Genomic DNA, 14151 nt, shown 5'->3' with positions numbered 1-14151 from the left:
ACCCTTTACGTTCGGCGACGATTGTGGTTTTGTTGGGTGGAACTTTATGAGACACTTTGTCTCAACTCGATCCGGTGTATTTTTTCGAGCCAAGCACAAACATTTCCTAGATTCTTCTCTGGGTTGCGATAAAGCGGAGCGGATGGGGTTTGGATTATGATAGGATGGGATGGGATGGATAGGTCAGATGGAACTATCAGTGACGCCAATTTCATATGTCACTTGTTACTATACAGGAGGCCTACAAGCTACATATTACAATCAAACGTCGGGCATCGCGTCCATACTACTACTCGTAAATCACTAGAGTATTTCACGAGCTCGTGTGATTCGTGTGAGATTCTTTGACCCTACAATTCCCTGGTTATTGGCTCAGCCAAGTGACATGCCCGAGTTGAACTTCTCTTACGCATTTCCAAGATAGCATCAACTTGAACAATACATCTTATGCTATTCCTGAATCCTTCCAGATGCGACACCACCTCAGCAAGCTCCCGCAGATCATCCAAGTGGATTCCCAAAATACCCCAGTTTTGAAACTTTGCGCCACTTCATCGAGCGCCAAGCAGGGTCCTTCTAACGTTAAGGATGAACCCTACACGTTTCCTGATAGCAGATCTTTGCCCCTCCACATCCCACTTTCTTGACTTGATACCAAGCATGATGTCGACGAAACACTGGTCTGGGCTCGGTGGCGAACGGGCAAGTGCCATATTGGAACTTCATGATAGTGGAGGTTAGAGGAGGGGTTGTCCTGTCAGAGATGATGACGGTCAGGAGGGGTAATGTTCATGGTGGGATGTCTACGGATGTCGGCATTGAAGGACTTACGTGGAGATGTAGGAGAATGACTCGAGGGTCAGAGGATTTGCTTTTCTCTTTGGGTACTGAGTATTGTCTGCAATGAATGCATCGTGTTGTTGAATGGTGCGTTCGGGTCGAACAGGTGCTTGCTCAAGTTCGACGCCTCGGCTTTCGTTCTCCGCGCGGATTTGATGTCTCACAGAGTGTGCATGTTTTCGCAATATGCTTCAGTTGAAGTTCATCGTAGTTGGGTTTTCACAGGCGTTCGCATGAGCTTCGCGCAATATGTCTTCGGTCAGCAATGCTGCAGAGTCTTGAAAGTTCAATTGATTTCAACTGCTATCGCCTCGTCCAAGACTCCAAATTTCTGAGTACCGTCTTTCAGGAGACCAATGGAAAATGTAACTGGCCGGAGCTCCATTGATTTTGGTAGCATATACCAGTGTATTCGTTCTTGATCCCAGTGCCATGCCCCAGGGATTCTACCTTCTACTTCAAATTCTTCTGCTGTAATCAAGTTTTCGATTATAGAGAACAGCAGATCACCTGTCTCTGGGTGAGTATCTAGCTTGATCGTCCGCTCCAGTCCTCTCGACAGGGGAGGTGCAGACTGATAACCGAGTTCATAATGCCACTTCTCTTGTTCAATTGAATTGTAGATATAATCTTGATAGATAGTGGCTTCGGTCCGGATATACTCTTGCAGGTCATGACCAGCTTCCCTCAGCAAGTCGAACCAGGTGAGGATAGTTTTGCAAAATGGTTCTCGATAACTCCCATGCATAGCAAAGGAGCTTCCTACTAATCTGGCAAGAGGAGTTCTGGCGAATCCATGGCCGGAATGAAGAGGCGGGTTTTCTCGCAGTATGTCTGCAAGAACCCATCGAGACGCTTTATTGTACCCTTGCTCTCTCTGTAGCCAGTATTCCTCAAAGCGTGCCAAGCAGTTCCTTTTGAACTTTAAGGAACCAATGTTCCACGCCGCTAAATGAAGGGAGTGGTTGATCACACTCGTGTCGTTAATGACGTTCCCTTGGCGCTTATTGAGCTTTCTCAAATGCATCACCATCTCCGAAATGTCTGGATAGCTACTACCAACCAAGATTGCTCGCTCTATGCATAAGTCATGGCCATCACGCTCTTCTAAGTCGATGTAAAATTTGTCTTGTCCCAGAAGGTATGTGAACGCCTCGATGGGGCCCACGCAACCATGCAATGCTGTCTGCTCGCTATAATAGTCCGCAGGTAGTGTTTTGGCCATTGGGTCGCACTGGCCACTCTCCACAAGTATACGGAGAGTTTCAAGCGTATCACGAGGTCGGAAGACGCTATCACTGCTGTATATAAGGCTTTTTGGGTCAAATCGATTTCCGCGTCCAGCTTCAAAGGCAGCAAGGTACAGCGGAGTCCTAGATTACATTAGTGCATCGCTCAGAAAAGATAAATCTTTCCTTCTTGAAAGCTTACGGTCCTCGCTCCACATCAACTTCATCGCCATTTGCACCGTTTCTAATCAACCATTCGCAAATGTTCGGCCGGTGGTGAAATGCCGCAACCTATCCTGCTGTAAGCAACAGTGGTTGACACTACTCTCTACGCACGGACCAAAAACACCAAAATCATGAAGACAACAAAAATAATAATACATTATAGTAACTCTACAATCTACTATTTGTTGCCCCTAATAGGCTTCCCACCGCACCTTCCAACCTCTGCGCATCTTCTGGGCATATTAGCAATACGCTCCCGTATTTGCTTTAAGGTAATTTTGTCCCATTCCTCCTAAATACCTATCTTTATATCCTCCTCAGAATCAAATAACCTACGCCTCAATCTTTGCTTTATAATGCTCCAAATAGCTTTAATGGGATTGAGATCAGGGCTTTGGGCAGGATGGACAAGGTTTTGGATATTGTGGGCACTCTTATACTCTTATACTAACCCCTTTTTGCGCATGCTATGAGAGGGATCGCTATCCTCTTGCAATAGCTATGGTTTATTATCGATATAGCGCATAGACTCGATGGCTTGATAGTAGATAGGTAGTAGACGGTCCACATAGTACTTCTGGGTTATAGAATTGCCTTGTACTTTGACCTCTCTTGTATGTGGCATCAAAGCTTCCCATTCTTTGATTCTATGCTTATACTCCTCTTCTGTCTCTATTGTAGGGCGTCGCTTAGGTTTGGGAGGAGGTGGAGGATGCTCAATTTTGTCCTCCTCATCGTTATAGAACTCCAACTTCTCTGCTTTGCCGTACTAAGAGATCCAGCCTGCAATATAAAAGCGTACTCCTTTGAGAGGAGGTCTCTCTTCAATATTTTCAGGCGCATCACGCTTCCCACGCTCTCTAGTGATTATTCCTTGAGCTTGTGATGTAGGATCAACATATGCTTCATCTATAAAGACGATATGGTCCTAAAATCTATATAGAAGTTCCTTTTTGTGATCGTGGCCGTACTTCTCCCTCTCCTCCTTATTCTTAGGAGAGATCTGCTTCTTAACAAAGGCGCATTTGTACCTACCACCTCCCTTGGTATTCCGCTTTATCATCCGCTACAATTGGCGCTTCCCAACAGGCAGATTATAGTACTAAATCTACACCTCATAAGGTTGTTTTCTGATAGGGTTTCGAGAGGGGGACACCAAGAGCTTGCACATCGATTTAGTGACTTTAGACTTGTGGCCAAGGATGGCAGATCGTAGCTGAGTGCGTCGCAGTGCTAAAGAACCTATTTCCTTATATTTACGGTCCCAATTTCTTGCAGTACCCTCTGTAATGCCGCAATCGGCTGCTATAGCTCTCCTAGAGCGGACACCACGATCACGCCGCATTGCGTCAAAATATCGACACTTCCTTGTAGTTGTAGCTTCTTTATTGGTAAGGGGTTCGGGGGACGGAGTCTTGAAGGGATTAGATCGCGTTGGTGGTGCCATTCTGTTAAGTGATGTGTATTGTTGATATTATTGTTGATCGCGAAAATTTAATTTCGGTGTTTTTGGTCCGTGCGTAGAGAGTAGTGTCAACCACTGTTGTAAGCATACCTTCTTCAAGCCTATCTTGAATGCGTAATTTACATGGAGAGGAGTATATCCAGTTTCAGTCGTGTCATGGACCGAGGCTCTGTTTTCTTTCACAAGAGCAATGAGCTGCTCTAAATCGCCATACATGCAAGCTTGGAATACTTCCGAAGATTCTGGCACGACATGCCCGGGCTTAAACCAGTACTTCCAATTACCGTTATCCAGACCTTGACACAATGCGAAGCCTTTTAGACGAGTCCAAGTTGCTGGGATAACTTTATGCTCAATTTGTACGACTTCAGAGTCAACATGGTCCGGATCTTTCGAGGAGGTTGCTTTGATTGAACTCGTTAGTATGTATCCAAGCCCCCACCATGTGCTCTGAATCCTCCTCTCCGTTTTAGTCGTCAGGCTTCTCTCGTTATTCTTCGATGTAACTGTCGAGGCGAGGCTTGAGGATACCACTTCTCCACTCTCGAAACAGGATTCTAGAACATCCTGTTTTTGAGAAACTGCGAAACTAAACGAATTCAGTTCACGATACTAGCTTAAGCGATCTCAACTTACAAGCTATGGCACACAACGGCAAATGGCAAGCTATTGTATGATCCTCGCAGCCTCTCCACTAACTCTCTCACCTCCTTCTCTTTCATAACCATCATCACACTTCCCAGCTTCAACTTTCCCCTTAAGCCCGTCTTCGCTGAGCCAGAGCCTAGCCCGCCAACAGAGCCTGCAATTCTTCCATGATCTCTGTCGTGTATCGGAGACATCTCTCAATTGCTTCACTGCCTGTGACATCCTTCGATGGGACATCTTTCAGTATTTGAGCGATGATACTAATCTCTTGCAGTAAATGCTCAATCTGCCTTGGAGCCGCTTTGATCTGTCGGAACAGACTATAGAGTGCGTTCGCACACATGAGGGTTTGCCCTGCCAATTGCGTGATAGCCGCAACAGCTCCGAGCTCTGCCATCTTTAACACTCTTCTGTTTGATGTTTTTTCTTATTGCCTACGATCTGAAAAATTAAGTACTTAAATCGAGATTCAAGTATTTGCTGTCAATGAGGCTGAGCATAATTGTGGCTGAGTACCGTTGCCTGATGCAGCCGCCAGCCTCACTGTCTTCACAATATCTAGTAACACAGTTGTCATAGGTGCATTGTACCACATGAAACAGCGCTCGTATATACGTCGTACCGTCAAGAATAGAGCCGCTGAGGCTGAACACATGATTGCGCATATTTTGACTCGCCCACCATTCCAATAGCCAGATGGCAAAGGTTAATCAACTTCTGAATTGGTCTACATGAATCGGACGATTCTCGGAGCTAAAGTGTAAGCCATGTTAAGCTTATCAACAAGCAGTAGCTCTGTAACTTGTCACCATCAAGGCACCCATAAAGATGCATAAAAGAAGTTCTCGCGTCGCTGCTGAGCTCTTTAGAGATATGAATTCATTGAAGTCATTCAAATTCATTAAATTCATTGGATCAAGGGTGTCCGTGGCACTCGGCTCCCAACTGACCTTGTTTCCGCCGTTGTTGGTGGGATAGTAAATGCAAGGTGGATTGTCGTCAAACTAAGACATCTTCACCATGTATCTATGGACATTGAGGTGGACATCCAAGGTGTCTCAAGCCAGACACTTCCTGACTGACATTCAAGAATGGAAGTTGCCTTTACTTTGCGTAGCGTTTCGTTCCTCCCTCACACTTTATAGTGCAGCTCTCTCTTTTATACATGTATTTCCCCAGGCAATCGCTTAGCAAAATAGGGGCAACACTCGTCCAATTCGAAGTGGATATCAGACACCGGTGTAGATGAGTGCTTCTCGTTCTTGATATTTGGACTTCATGTTATAGGTCTCTTTCTAACACCTTGTTTTCCCAAGGGTGGATACAACTCAAGATCTGGAGCTTAGTAAAATTAGTTTACACAACTTTGACAGGCAGGTGGTTGTGTCGTTCGGTAACAGAAAGCGCAAAGGAAAATTTCAAGTGGCTTCGGGGCATTTTCAAGCTGGCTTCCTTTGCCGTACTCCCTACAAGCTCCATACTCATACTGTAGAAGGCCACGAAACTGCATCAGTGGCTCTGGAAAATTGTCGGCGAGTTGGTCTTTTTTGTCGTGTGTGATAATACTATCGAACAAATTAAAGGTACTGGGGTGAATAGCTTGGTATAATCCGAGAGTTCCAAATTCGGGCTACATAGAGATTGAAGACATTAAAAGTTCACTTGCCGAACTTGAGATGTTCACCGCACTTTCCTGCTATTCTGCAAGTCTGCCTTTTTTTTTTTTGGCGCTTTCTGCGCTAGTAGCGCGAATAGCACGAATTGCGCTGATTGCGCTGTGAACCCCGTTGAACTGATTGATTATCGAACATATTGCACCTCATCGTTGCTGAACTCGCTTCCATGGAATCACTCTGCGGATTGTATTCCTCCCACAGCCAATTTTCCAAAAACTCCCAGTCGTGGAGTTTGAATGCTTCAACAATGTCTTGATCTTTAAGGTAGCTGGAATGATTTTCAAAGACATAAGACAAGCCTTCATCCACAAGGGCTTAGGGGTAATAGGGATTTTCTCGGATGGTAAGAAACTACCACCAGTAGACATGATCTTAAGTCAGGCTATCAATCGTTGCCTCGCGTCTTGACTTCTCACTATGAAAAGGTGCAGAATAAGTAGTTAGCTTTTAAGAGGACAAAACAATATACTTTTCTCGTAAATTTTCCCCACCAAAAATTTAGAACTACGGAAGCGACATTCCGAGTAAATTTATTTAGATACGGCATACTTTGACATATCTCCCCCAGAAACCCTGAAACAAGAAAAGCGCCTTTCAGAGTATAAACTACTATTTCCCATAAATTGCAGTTTCCCAACTTTCCCCTAGTAACATTCGCTAAGTGAGAACAAAATTCCAGAGCAAGAACCTGGATTAAAGACCAGAACTGCACTTCAAAAATCACTAGCTCTATGAGTATCAGTTCTGTTGCCAATTTTCTATCGTCAATATACAAATTCTCAAGTGACAACACTTACACTTACCCAACAACCACTATCATAACCGTTTTACCCTCATCACCACCAATAATCCAAGAAAACCACAACAACAGCAACAACAACAACGATCCCCAACCTCTCACTCTCCGATTCATCAATTTCTCATCACAATGGAAAACATGATATACCGAAAAGTACGCCCCCAGTTTCAATCATCCACACCATGGTGCCGATTTAGGTTGGCTACCATTTGTTCATCAGACGGAAGAAACAGGATGGGAGTGTGTATATATATATCCTTCAAGCTCTCATTCACTTGTTCCTCAACTGCCCAAAAAAAAGCACTTCTCTGTATATCTCTGTGAATTCACTAGATGCCCACTCCAATCCTTTACCTCTTTCTCAATTCACCTCAATTAATCTAGTTCTATCTCCAAGAAACAAATATATTAAATTACACAGTTACTCACAAAGAAATACTAACTTCAGATTTCTACTTCTCTATTATTTCAAGGATGAGGGTGATTCTCGTCCAAATGTGATCTTAGCAACCTGCAATACTCTCACTCATCCGCAATATTTCTTTATCCGCAACAGTTCAGTGCCATGACCGTAATTATTGATGTTCGTCGTGGTGTGGTTGTTGACAGCAGGCTTAGTTATGACAACGCTTTATTGTATACTTGTGAGAAAGACAAGGAAAGGGTGTCAATAGCAAGTTGCTGTGCAAAAGATTTTAGTCTGGTCAAAACATAACCGCAGCTTTCAAAAAGCACATTTACCTTCAGCTCATCTTCAGTATCTTTGAAGAAAAAGAAAAGAAGAGACGGTGAAGAGAGGAGGGTGGTTTATATACCCTCAGCCCTGTTCCCCCTGTTTTCGCCGAAAATACCCCTCTTTCGCCGAAAATTTGGAATTCACCCCTACTGCAACCCAACCCAGCCTCTGTTCTCACTCAGCTCACCCTCCATCTGACAACTATAAAAACATCCACACTCCCACATAGAAACTCCAGCTTCGGACATCGGGGCTTGGGAGGTATGGTCCATTTCTTCTGAGGCTGGATCCCGTCCTAATGTGGATTTGAGCAAGCCACGACGCCCCCACCTATCCTCAACCCTTTCCCTCATCTGCAACACTTTGTTGCTAGCCGCGGTAAAACTTGTTGACAGCAGAAGAGAAGTTGACAGTAAATCACAGCATAAATCGATTCTACTCAGGTTGGCAAGATTGGATAGAGGTAATTTTTCGTGTGGCAAGTCCACGATGTGTGAAATCCAATTCTCATTTATTATATATCATAGTTGACTTACGGGTACGGACATCCCAAGATTTTGTTGCACATCGCATAAGCCGTGATGAGATTTTGACGTGAGCGTCTCAAATCCGATCAACACTCATGGTGTCTTAAAGTCGGTTCCTGGGTACGAACAATAGCGAGTTAGATGCGAAATTTTTCGCTTTCAATTGTACGTTGCACTTGTCAGACTCCTCAGTGCTATCTATGTGGCCTTTTTTGAGATGTTTGAGTTAAACATGTCATTATTGATGGGGCAATTACTGGCCCCAGAAATGCATGTGATGGTGTGTATAGTATTGCTTGATGTTGAGGAAATTGCATCATTTATTGTCTATGAAAAAGAAAGAGAAGAGACGAGGAAGAGAGGAGGGAGGTTTACAATGTACCCTTCCATCATACATAAGTTTCTTGCTATCCGGTCATGCTACTTTAACTTGAAGAAGAGACAATTTACGCGGCTTTGAAGTACTTGATTGCTGACGGACTTTGAATCTTTGAACAACTTCTGTTTCTACGCTCTCCTCAAGTTGGAGTAGCATGCCTACATATCCACATTTCTGGCAAGTTAAGCTATGCACATGGGGGGCGGGGGCCGGAAAACACTGCGAACACTTTCATCATTTCTTTTCGCCGATTCTTCTTCATGATACTTGGATTCACATCCACTCAGAAGAATTCAAACTAAATCTTTCTTCCCCTCCTTCCATTTCTCTTTTATAGAAACGCTTAATTCTTTTCCAAGAAACTCAAACTTCAAATGTCTCAGACCTCACAGATGAAGCTGGATCAGGCCCAAATGTGAATTTAAAAATCCGCAATATTTTTATTTGTCCGAATACTTTATCTATCCGCAACAATCCCCCATCCGTAACAGTATAGTGCGAATATGATTGTTGTTGTTAGCTGTGGTGTGAGCGTTGACAATGAAGACACGTTTGACAATAAAAAATGGGAGGACGAAGTGCTTTAATTATCTACAAGTTCCCATGAACTTCATTGACAAATAACCACCAGGTCCAGGGAGCACGTGTTATGGTATAGTATACATAGTATCGTTAATTGTTGATGGAAAGGAAAGGAAAAGAAAACACAAGGAAACGGAGTACTATTTATATGACCCTCCAATGTACCACCCCTTCTCGGCCCTCCTTCTCTTTCCGCCGTTTCTTTTTCATGAGACCTACATTCATTTGCTTTCAAGAAAAAGTTCAATCTAGATATTTACGAACCAAGGGTAGTGGGATATCATCATCCAAAACCTATCAGATTCACTTGCAAATACAAAACAGCACACTAGCGTGGCGCTAGTGACGATATAAACGCACCTCGCTGAGTCTTATTTCTACAAGAAAAAAGTGGCCATTCTACGACATGGCGTACATTTGCTATGAGGGGGATGAGGCCCAGGCTATGTGGTGTACCGGTTAGACTGTGCGTTATTAAGGTATGGGCAAAGAAGCAAAATAGGAGCATGAAAGGTGTAAGGAATAGCTGTTGTCAACATGAATTCTTCTCTTCCATCTCTCCCCTATATAAATTCTGAGCTTTCACACTAAAAGGAAACCAACGCTCTACATCTTTCTTGTTTCACACTAGAGATGAGGGTAGATTCTGGTGAGTGTAATCTACAATAGAGACACCAACCCGCAACCCACTAACCTGTCCCTAATATTCTAGTCATCCGTAATACCCCATTCATCCGCAACGGCTCATTTCCATGACCATTAATATCATCGTGGGTCGTGGTGGGGTTTATTGACAATAACAGAAGAGTTGATAACAAACAAAGGAGACAGAGCATCGCAAGATCCTGGATCTATTTCAAATAAAGAAGGATACAAGTCATCACACCACTGATTCGCCTAGCCCTATTGTAGAATTTTTTAGGAATGAAAAAAGAAGAGACGAGGAGTGGTTTATATACCCCTCATTCCCACTTTTCGCTGATTTTTTTAGATGGGAATTATATTCACCTTCTAGTTTCTTTGCTCTATCATAGTTTTACTTCACACGTCTCTTCCCTTGCTCCTTCAGCTATCTCTCTCCTAGAGAAATACTCAATTTTCGAACGAAAAATCTAACAATAAATATCAAATTATATTCTGTTCTTTGAGGCCAAATCTCGTCCGAATATGAACTTGGCGATCCGCAACGGCCATACTGTTCCGCAACGCACTCACTTGATCGCAATAATCTACACATCAGCAATTAATGAGTGTTATAACTTTTAATATTATCTTTGGCCGTGGTGGCTCTTGTTGACAGTAGTAGAAAAGAGTTAACAATAGTGAAAAAGAATGAAGTGAGCTCTTGGATTATTTCAAACAATAGGGAAATGCAACTTACCCCACTAGTAATCCTCACAGCCCTTTCTTGAATTCTCCAACAACGTTTTCATGTTTTTCTGACTTGCGGCTAATTGATGTTGTTTTAAAGAAAAAGAAGAAGAAGAAAAAAAAGAGACGAAGAGACGAAGAGGAGGAAAGGTGTTTATATAGGTACCCATCGGTCCCTCGGTCCCCTGCTCCCTCTTTTCGCCGATCTTTCTTGATCAGAATTAGATTCACTTACCGCGACCTAACCCACATTTCGTCTTATTCAGTTCTCTCTCCTCAACTAGCAACTATAAAAAAAACCTAAACCTCTAAACAAAAAAAAGTCCAAGTTCAAACAAGTTACAACTTGCGTCTTAGGTTGGATCCCGTCCGGATGTAAGCTAGGAATTCGCAACGCCCATATTGATTTGCAATATTCCTATCCATCCGCAAGACTGTGGCTTTTCCGCAATACTGACACTCTTTCACAATACTTTGTCGTTAATCGTAATCAAAGTGTTGACAACAAAAAATAATATACAAGAAAGAAAGAACTTTTTGAGATCTTTGAGTCATAGAATAGTAGTAAGACATGTCTACTACAGGCAAGAATAATGAGATGTCGGTATAAAGTATAATTTGTTTATTATTCATAAAAAAGAAGAAGAGAAAAGTGTTTATATACTCCTCGGCCTCTCGGCTCCTCTTTTCGCCGATCTTTCTTTTTTCATAAAGTTAGATTCACCTTATTCGGTCTCTCTTCTCCACCAGAGTTAAGATTCATTCTTCAGCATCTACACCTTTTATAACTCTAAAAGACACACAACTCTGGGCACAAAAACATCAAAAATGTCTCGCACACTCAATGACTCAAAAGAAATCTTAGCACAAATAGACGAAGTTTTAGTGAGAGAGTTTGAGAGAGAGACAAACACGGTGGATGTACGACAGAGGGAGAGTCGCGGTAGCGCAGCAAAAGAGCCATTTATTTAGTCACAAATTACGCACTAAGAAAGTTCCTGGATACTGTGAACTTTCTAAAAAGATTCATTCCCGGTCGCGCAGACCGTGCTTTGGTCATGAAAAAGTCATCACGTATGGGGACGACATGATGGATGTCAAAACAAAGAAAGAAAAACGGACAATTAACTTCGACTTTCATTTCCTTCTTCTCATCTTGACTTGTGAGGCTGGATCCATACCACCCTATTTAAGTGTGTATCCGTAACAACGATACACTTGTCCGCAAAACTCTCCCTTATTCGCAATAGTACTGCTTGACCGTGGTAGTGACCATTAGTCGCAGCAATAAGGTCGACAATAATAGAAATGTTGACAATAATCTAGGAATAGCGATATTTTGTGTTTTAAGCTTAAGTGAGAGTTTTGCGGACGGGTGGGGCTGTTGCGGATGAGTATTATTGTTGCGGATACGCACTAATTAGGACGGAGCACAGAATAGGAAGAAGGAAGTTTAAGTTTAAATTCGTTTTCGCTTTTTTGCGTAGAAGATTGTGTGCTTTTATAATTATAAAAAAAAGGTTATAAAAAGTTTAAAAATAAAGTTCGAACTTTGGTAGAAAAAAGAAACTAAATGAACTAAATAAAGTGAATTTAAGTTTTATTAAAAAAAAATTCGGCGAAAAGAAGAGCCGAGAGGCCGAGAGGCCGAGAGGTATATAAACTACTTCTCTCTCCGCCTCTTCTTCTTGTCGGCAGAAAAAAGTTTAGAAATTGGGAGGCACAGATGGTCCTTGTCGACATATCTCTTTTATCTATAATAGTACTGCTTAGAGCGCGAAAGTTGTCACTTGTCATAGCAATAAGCTTGATAGTGAAAGAAATGTTGACAATAATTTTGGGATATTCTTTGTGTTTAGAGCTTGAGAAGGAAATAGTCAGGAAAGGATCGTGGAGCTTTCCATGATGTCTCCGAATCCAATTTCCGGTTTTTCTGCCGACCTCTGCTCGAACTTGTAGTTCTCTGCCACTGAAAGTCCAGTATGGTTGATCAAAGAAGAAGAGGCGGAGAGAGAAATGGTTTGTTTATATACCCTTCGGCCTCTCGGCGTCTCTTTTCGCTGATCCTTCTTTTTCTTCTTAAACTTAGATTCATTTGTTCTTTTGCTCGGCCTCTCGGTCTCCTTTCGCCGATTCTTCTTTTTTTCCCATGAAACTTAAATTCACTTTATACGGCTTCTCGGCTCCTCTCTTCGCCGGTCCTTCTTCTTCTCCATGAACCTTAGATTCACTTGCTTTTGATCGGCCTCTCAGTCTCTTTTCGCCGATTTTTCTTCTTCTCCATAAAACTTAGATTCACTGTTCGGTCTCTCAGCTTCTCTTTTCGCCGATTCTCCTTCGTCTCTGTGAAATTTATATTTACTTGTTCTTTTGCTCTCCGTTTTCAACCTCAGCCTCCTTTAACAAGCATATAAACTCCAACCTTTCTTCACACGGAGAAACTAAACTCCGGCGCACAACAATGCGCCCTTCCAATTTTGTGAGGCTGGGACCTATTTGAGTGCAATCCGCCATAAAACCACTAATTTCGCATTTCTTTCACGTATCCACAACGGTTTAACACTATGGTTGCTATTGGTATCGATGGTGGTGCTAAGAAGATTGGTAGTAAAAGAAATATTAACAACAGTAAACAATGAGTTAAAAACGCAGAAGAAGACATAAGAAAGGGGACGCAGTTTCCTAGTATGTAGTAACCTAGAAATGAAGGGTGAGGTGGACAAAGAGTAAGACACCAGGCTCTATGCTCCGTTATGTCGTCATCATCAATAGACTTTTGTGGGGAATTGAGGAGAGGAAGAGAGGAAGGGAGAGGCGTTTATATACCCCTAGCCCTCGTTACCCTCCACTAAAGTTAAAGTCAAATTCACTTACTTACTCCGCCTAATTTTTCAGTTTACTAAAATCCAAACTTATTTCCTTCCTTTCTACCCCTATTTTTATATATAACCCCCCCCCGGAACTATTGACACGCTTAAACAAAACTTACTTAAAATGGCGACAGATTTCTTTACCTCCTTATTTCGTGAGTTTAGATTTTATTTAAATATAATCCGCAACAACAATTTCTATCCGCAACGCTTTCACTAATCTGCAACTTTTTTATACATCTATAACTTTTTTCCCCAGCCGCAATATTTATACACATCCGCAACGCTTTAGCAATATAACCGTTATTATTATTATTAGCCGCAATCAAAACTTGACAATAAACAAAATATTAACAATAATAAACGACAATAACAGGATACAGAGAGAGGAAATAAATATTCTCTACATTAAACAGGTTATGCTATTAAATTATAGTGTAACAAGAGAGCCGAATTTGATGTGTTCGGATTGTCGGGTTTTTTATTAGTTTTGGAAAAACCGGGAGAAAAAATGTTTTATATATTTCTTATTTGCTTATACCTACCTCACCGGATTCTCTAATTTATCAAAAAGCTAATTCACTTACTCTTTCTCGTAACCCTCAATTTTTCTATAAATATAAAAACTACTTGATCTTTTTTCACAGAGGAACATTAACTCTAATTGTCTACACCTGCCTCGATTCTCGGATGAGACTGGAATATAAAAATCACAATACTAATATTTACTCGCAACGCTTTCATTTATCCGCAATACTTTTATTTGTTGCAAGTTTTCTATCCGTTTTTTTACTAATCCGCAAT

The 14151-nt window shown here is 42.1% G+C and overlaps 1 protein-coding gene across 1 annotated transcript; it reads right to left on the bottom strand.

The window, feature by feature from the left end:
* Window positions 1–1126: 1126 nt before the first annotated feature.
* Window positions 1127–4804, bottom strand: LY89DRAFT_779964 (uncharacterized protein; the record flags this gene model as incomplete). The annotated part of the gene is made up of 5 exons (XM_018222344.1): window positions 1127–2213; window positions 2272–2360; window positions 3850–4348; window positions 4396–4561; window positions 4618–4804. The coding sequence occupies 5 exons, from the start codon at window positions 4802–4804 to the stop codon at window positions 1127–1129; spliced, it is 2028 nt and encodes a 675-aa protein (XP_018074468.1).
* Between the last annotated feature and the right edge of the window lie 9347 nt (window positions 4805–14151).

This window comes from Mollisia scopiformis (assembly GCF_001500285.1).
Source record: "Mollisia scopiformis unplaced genomic scaffold LY89scaffold_7, whole genome shotgun sequence".
In the NCBI taxonomy this organism is placed as follows: domain Eukaryota; kingdom Fungi; phylum Ascomycota; class Leotiomycetes; order Helotiales; family Mollisiaceae; genus Mollisia; species Mollisia scopiformis.
Note: the sequence above shows the minus strand (reverse complement) of the source record. Positions and strands in the feature narration are given on the sequence as shown.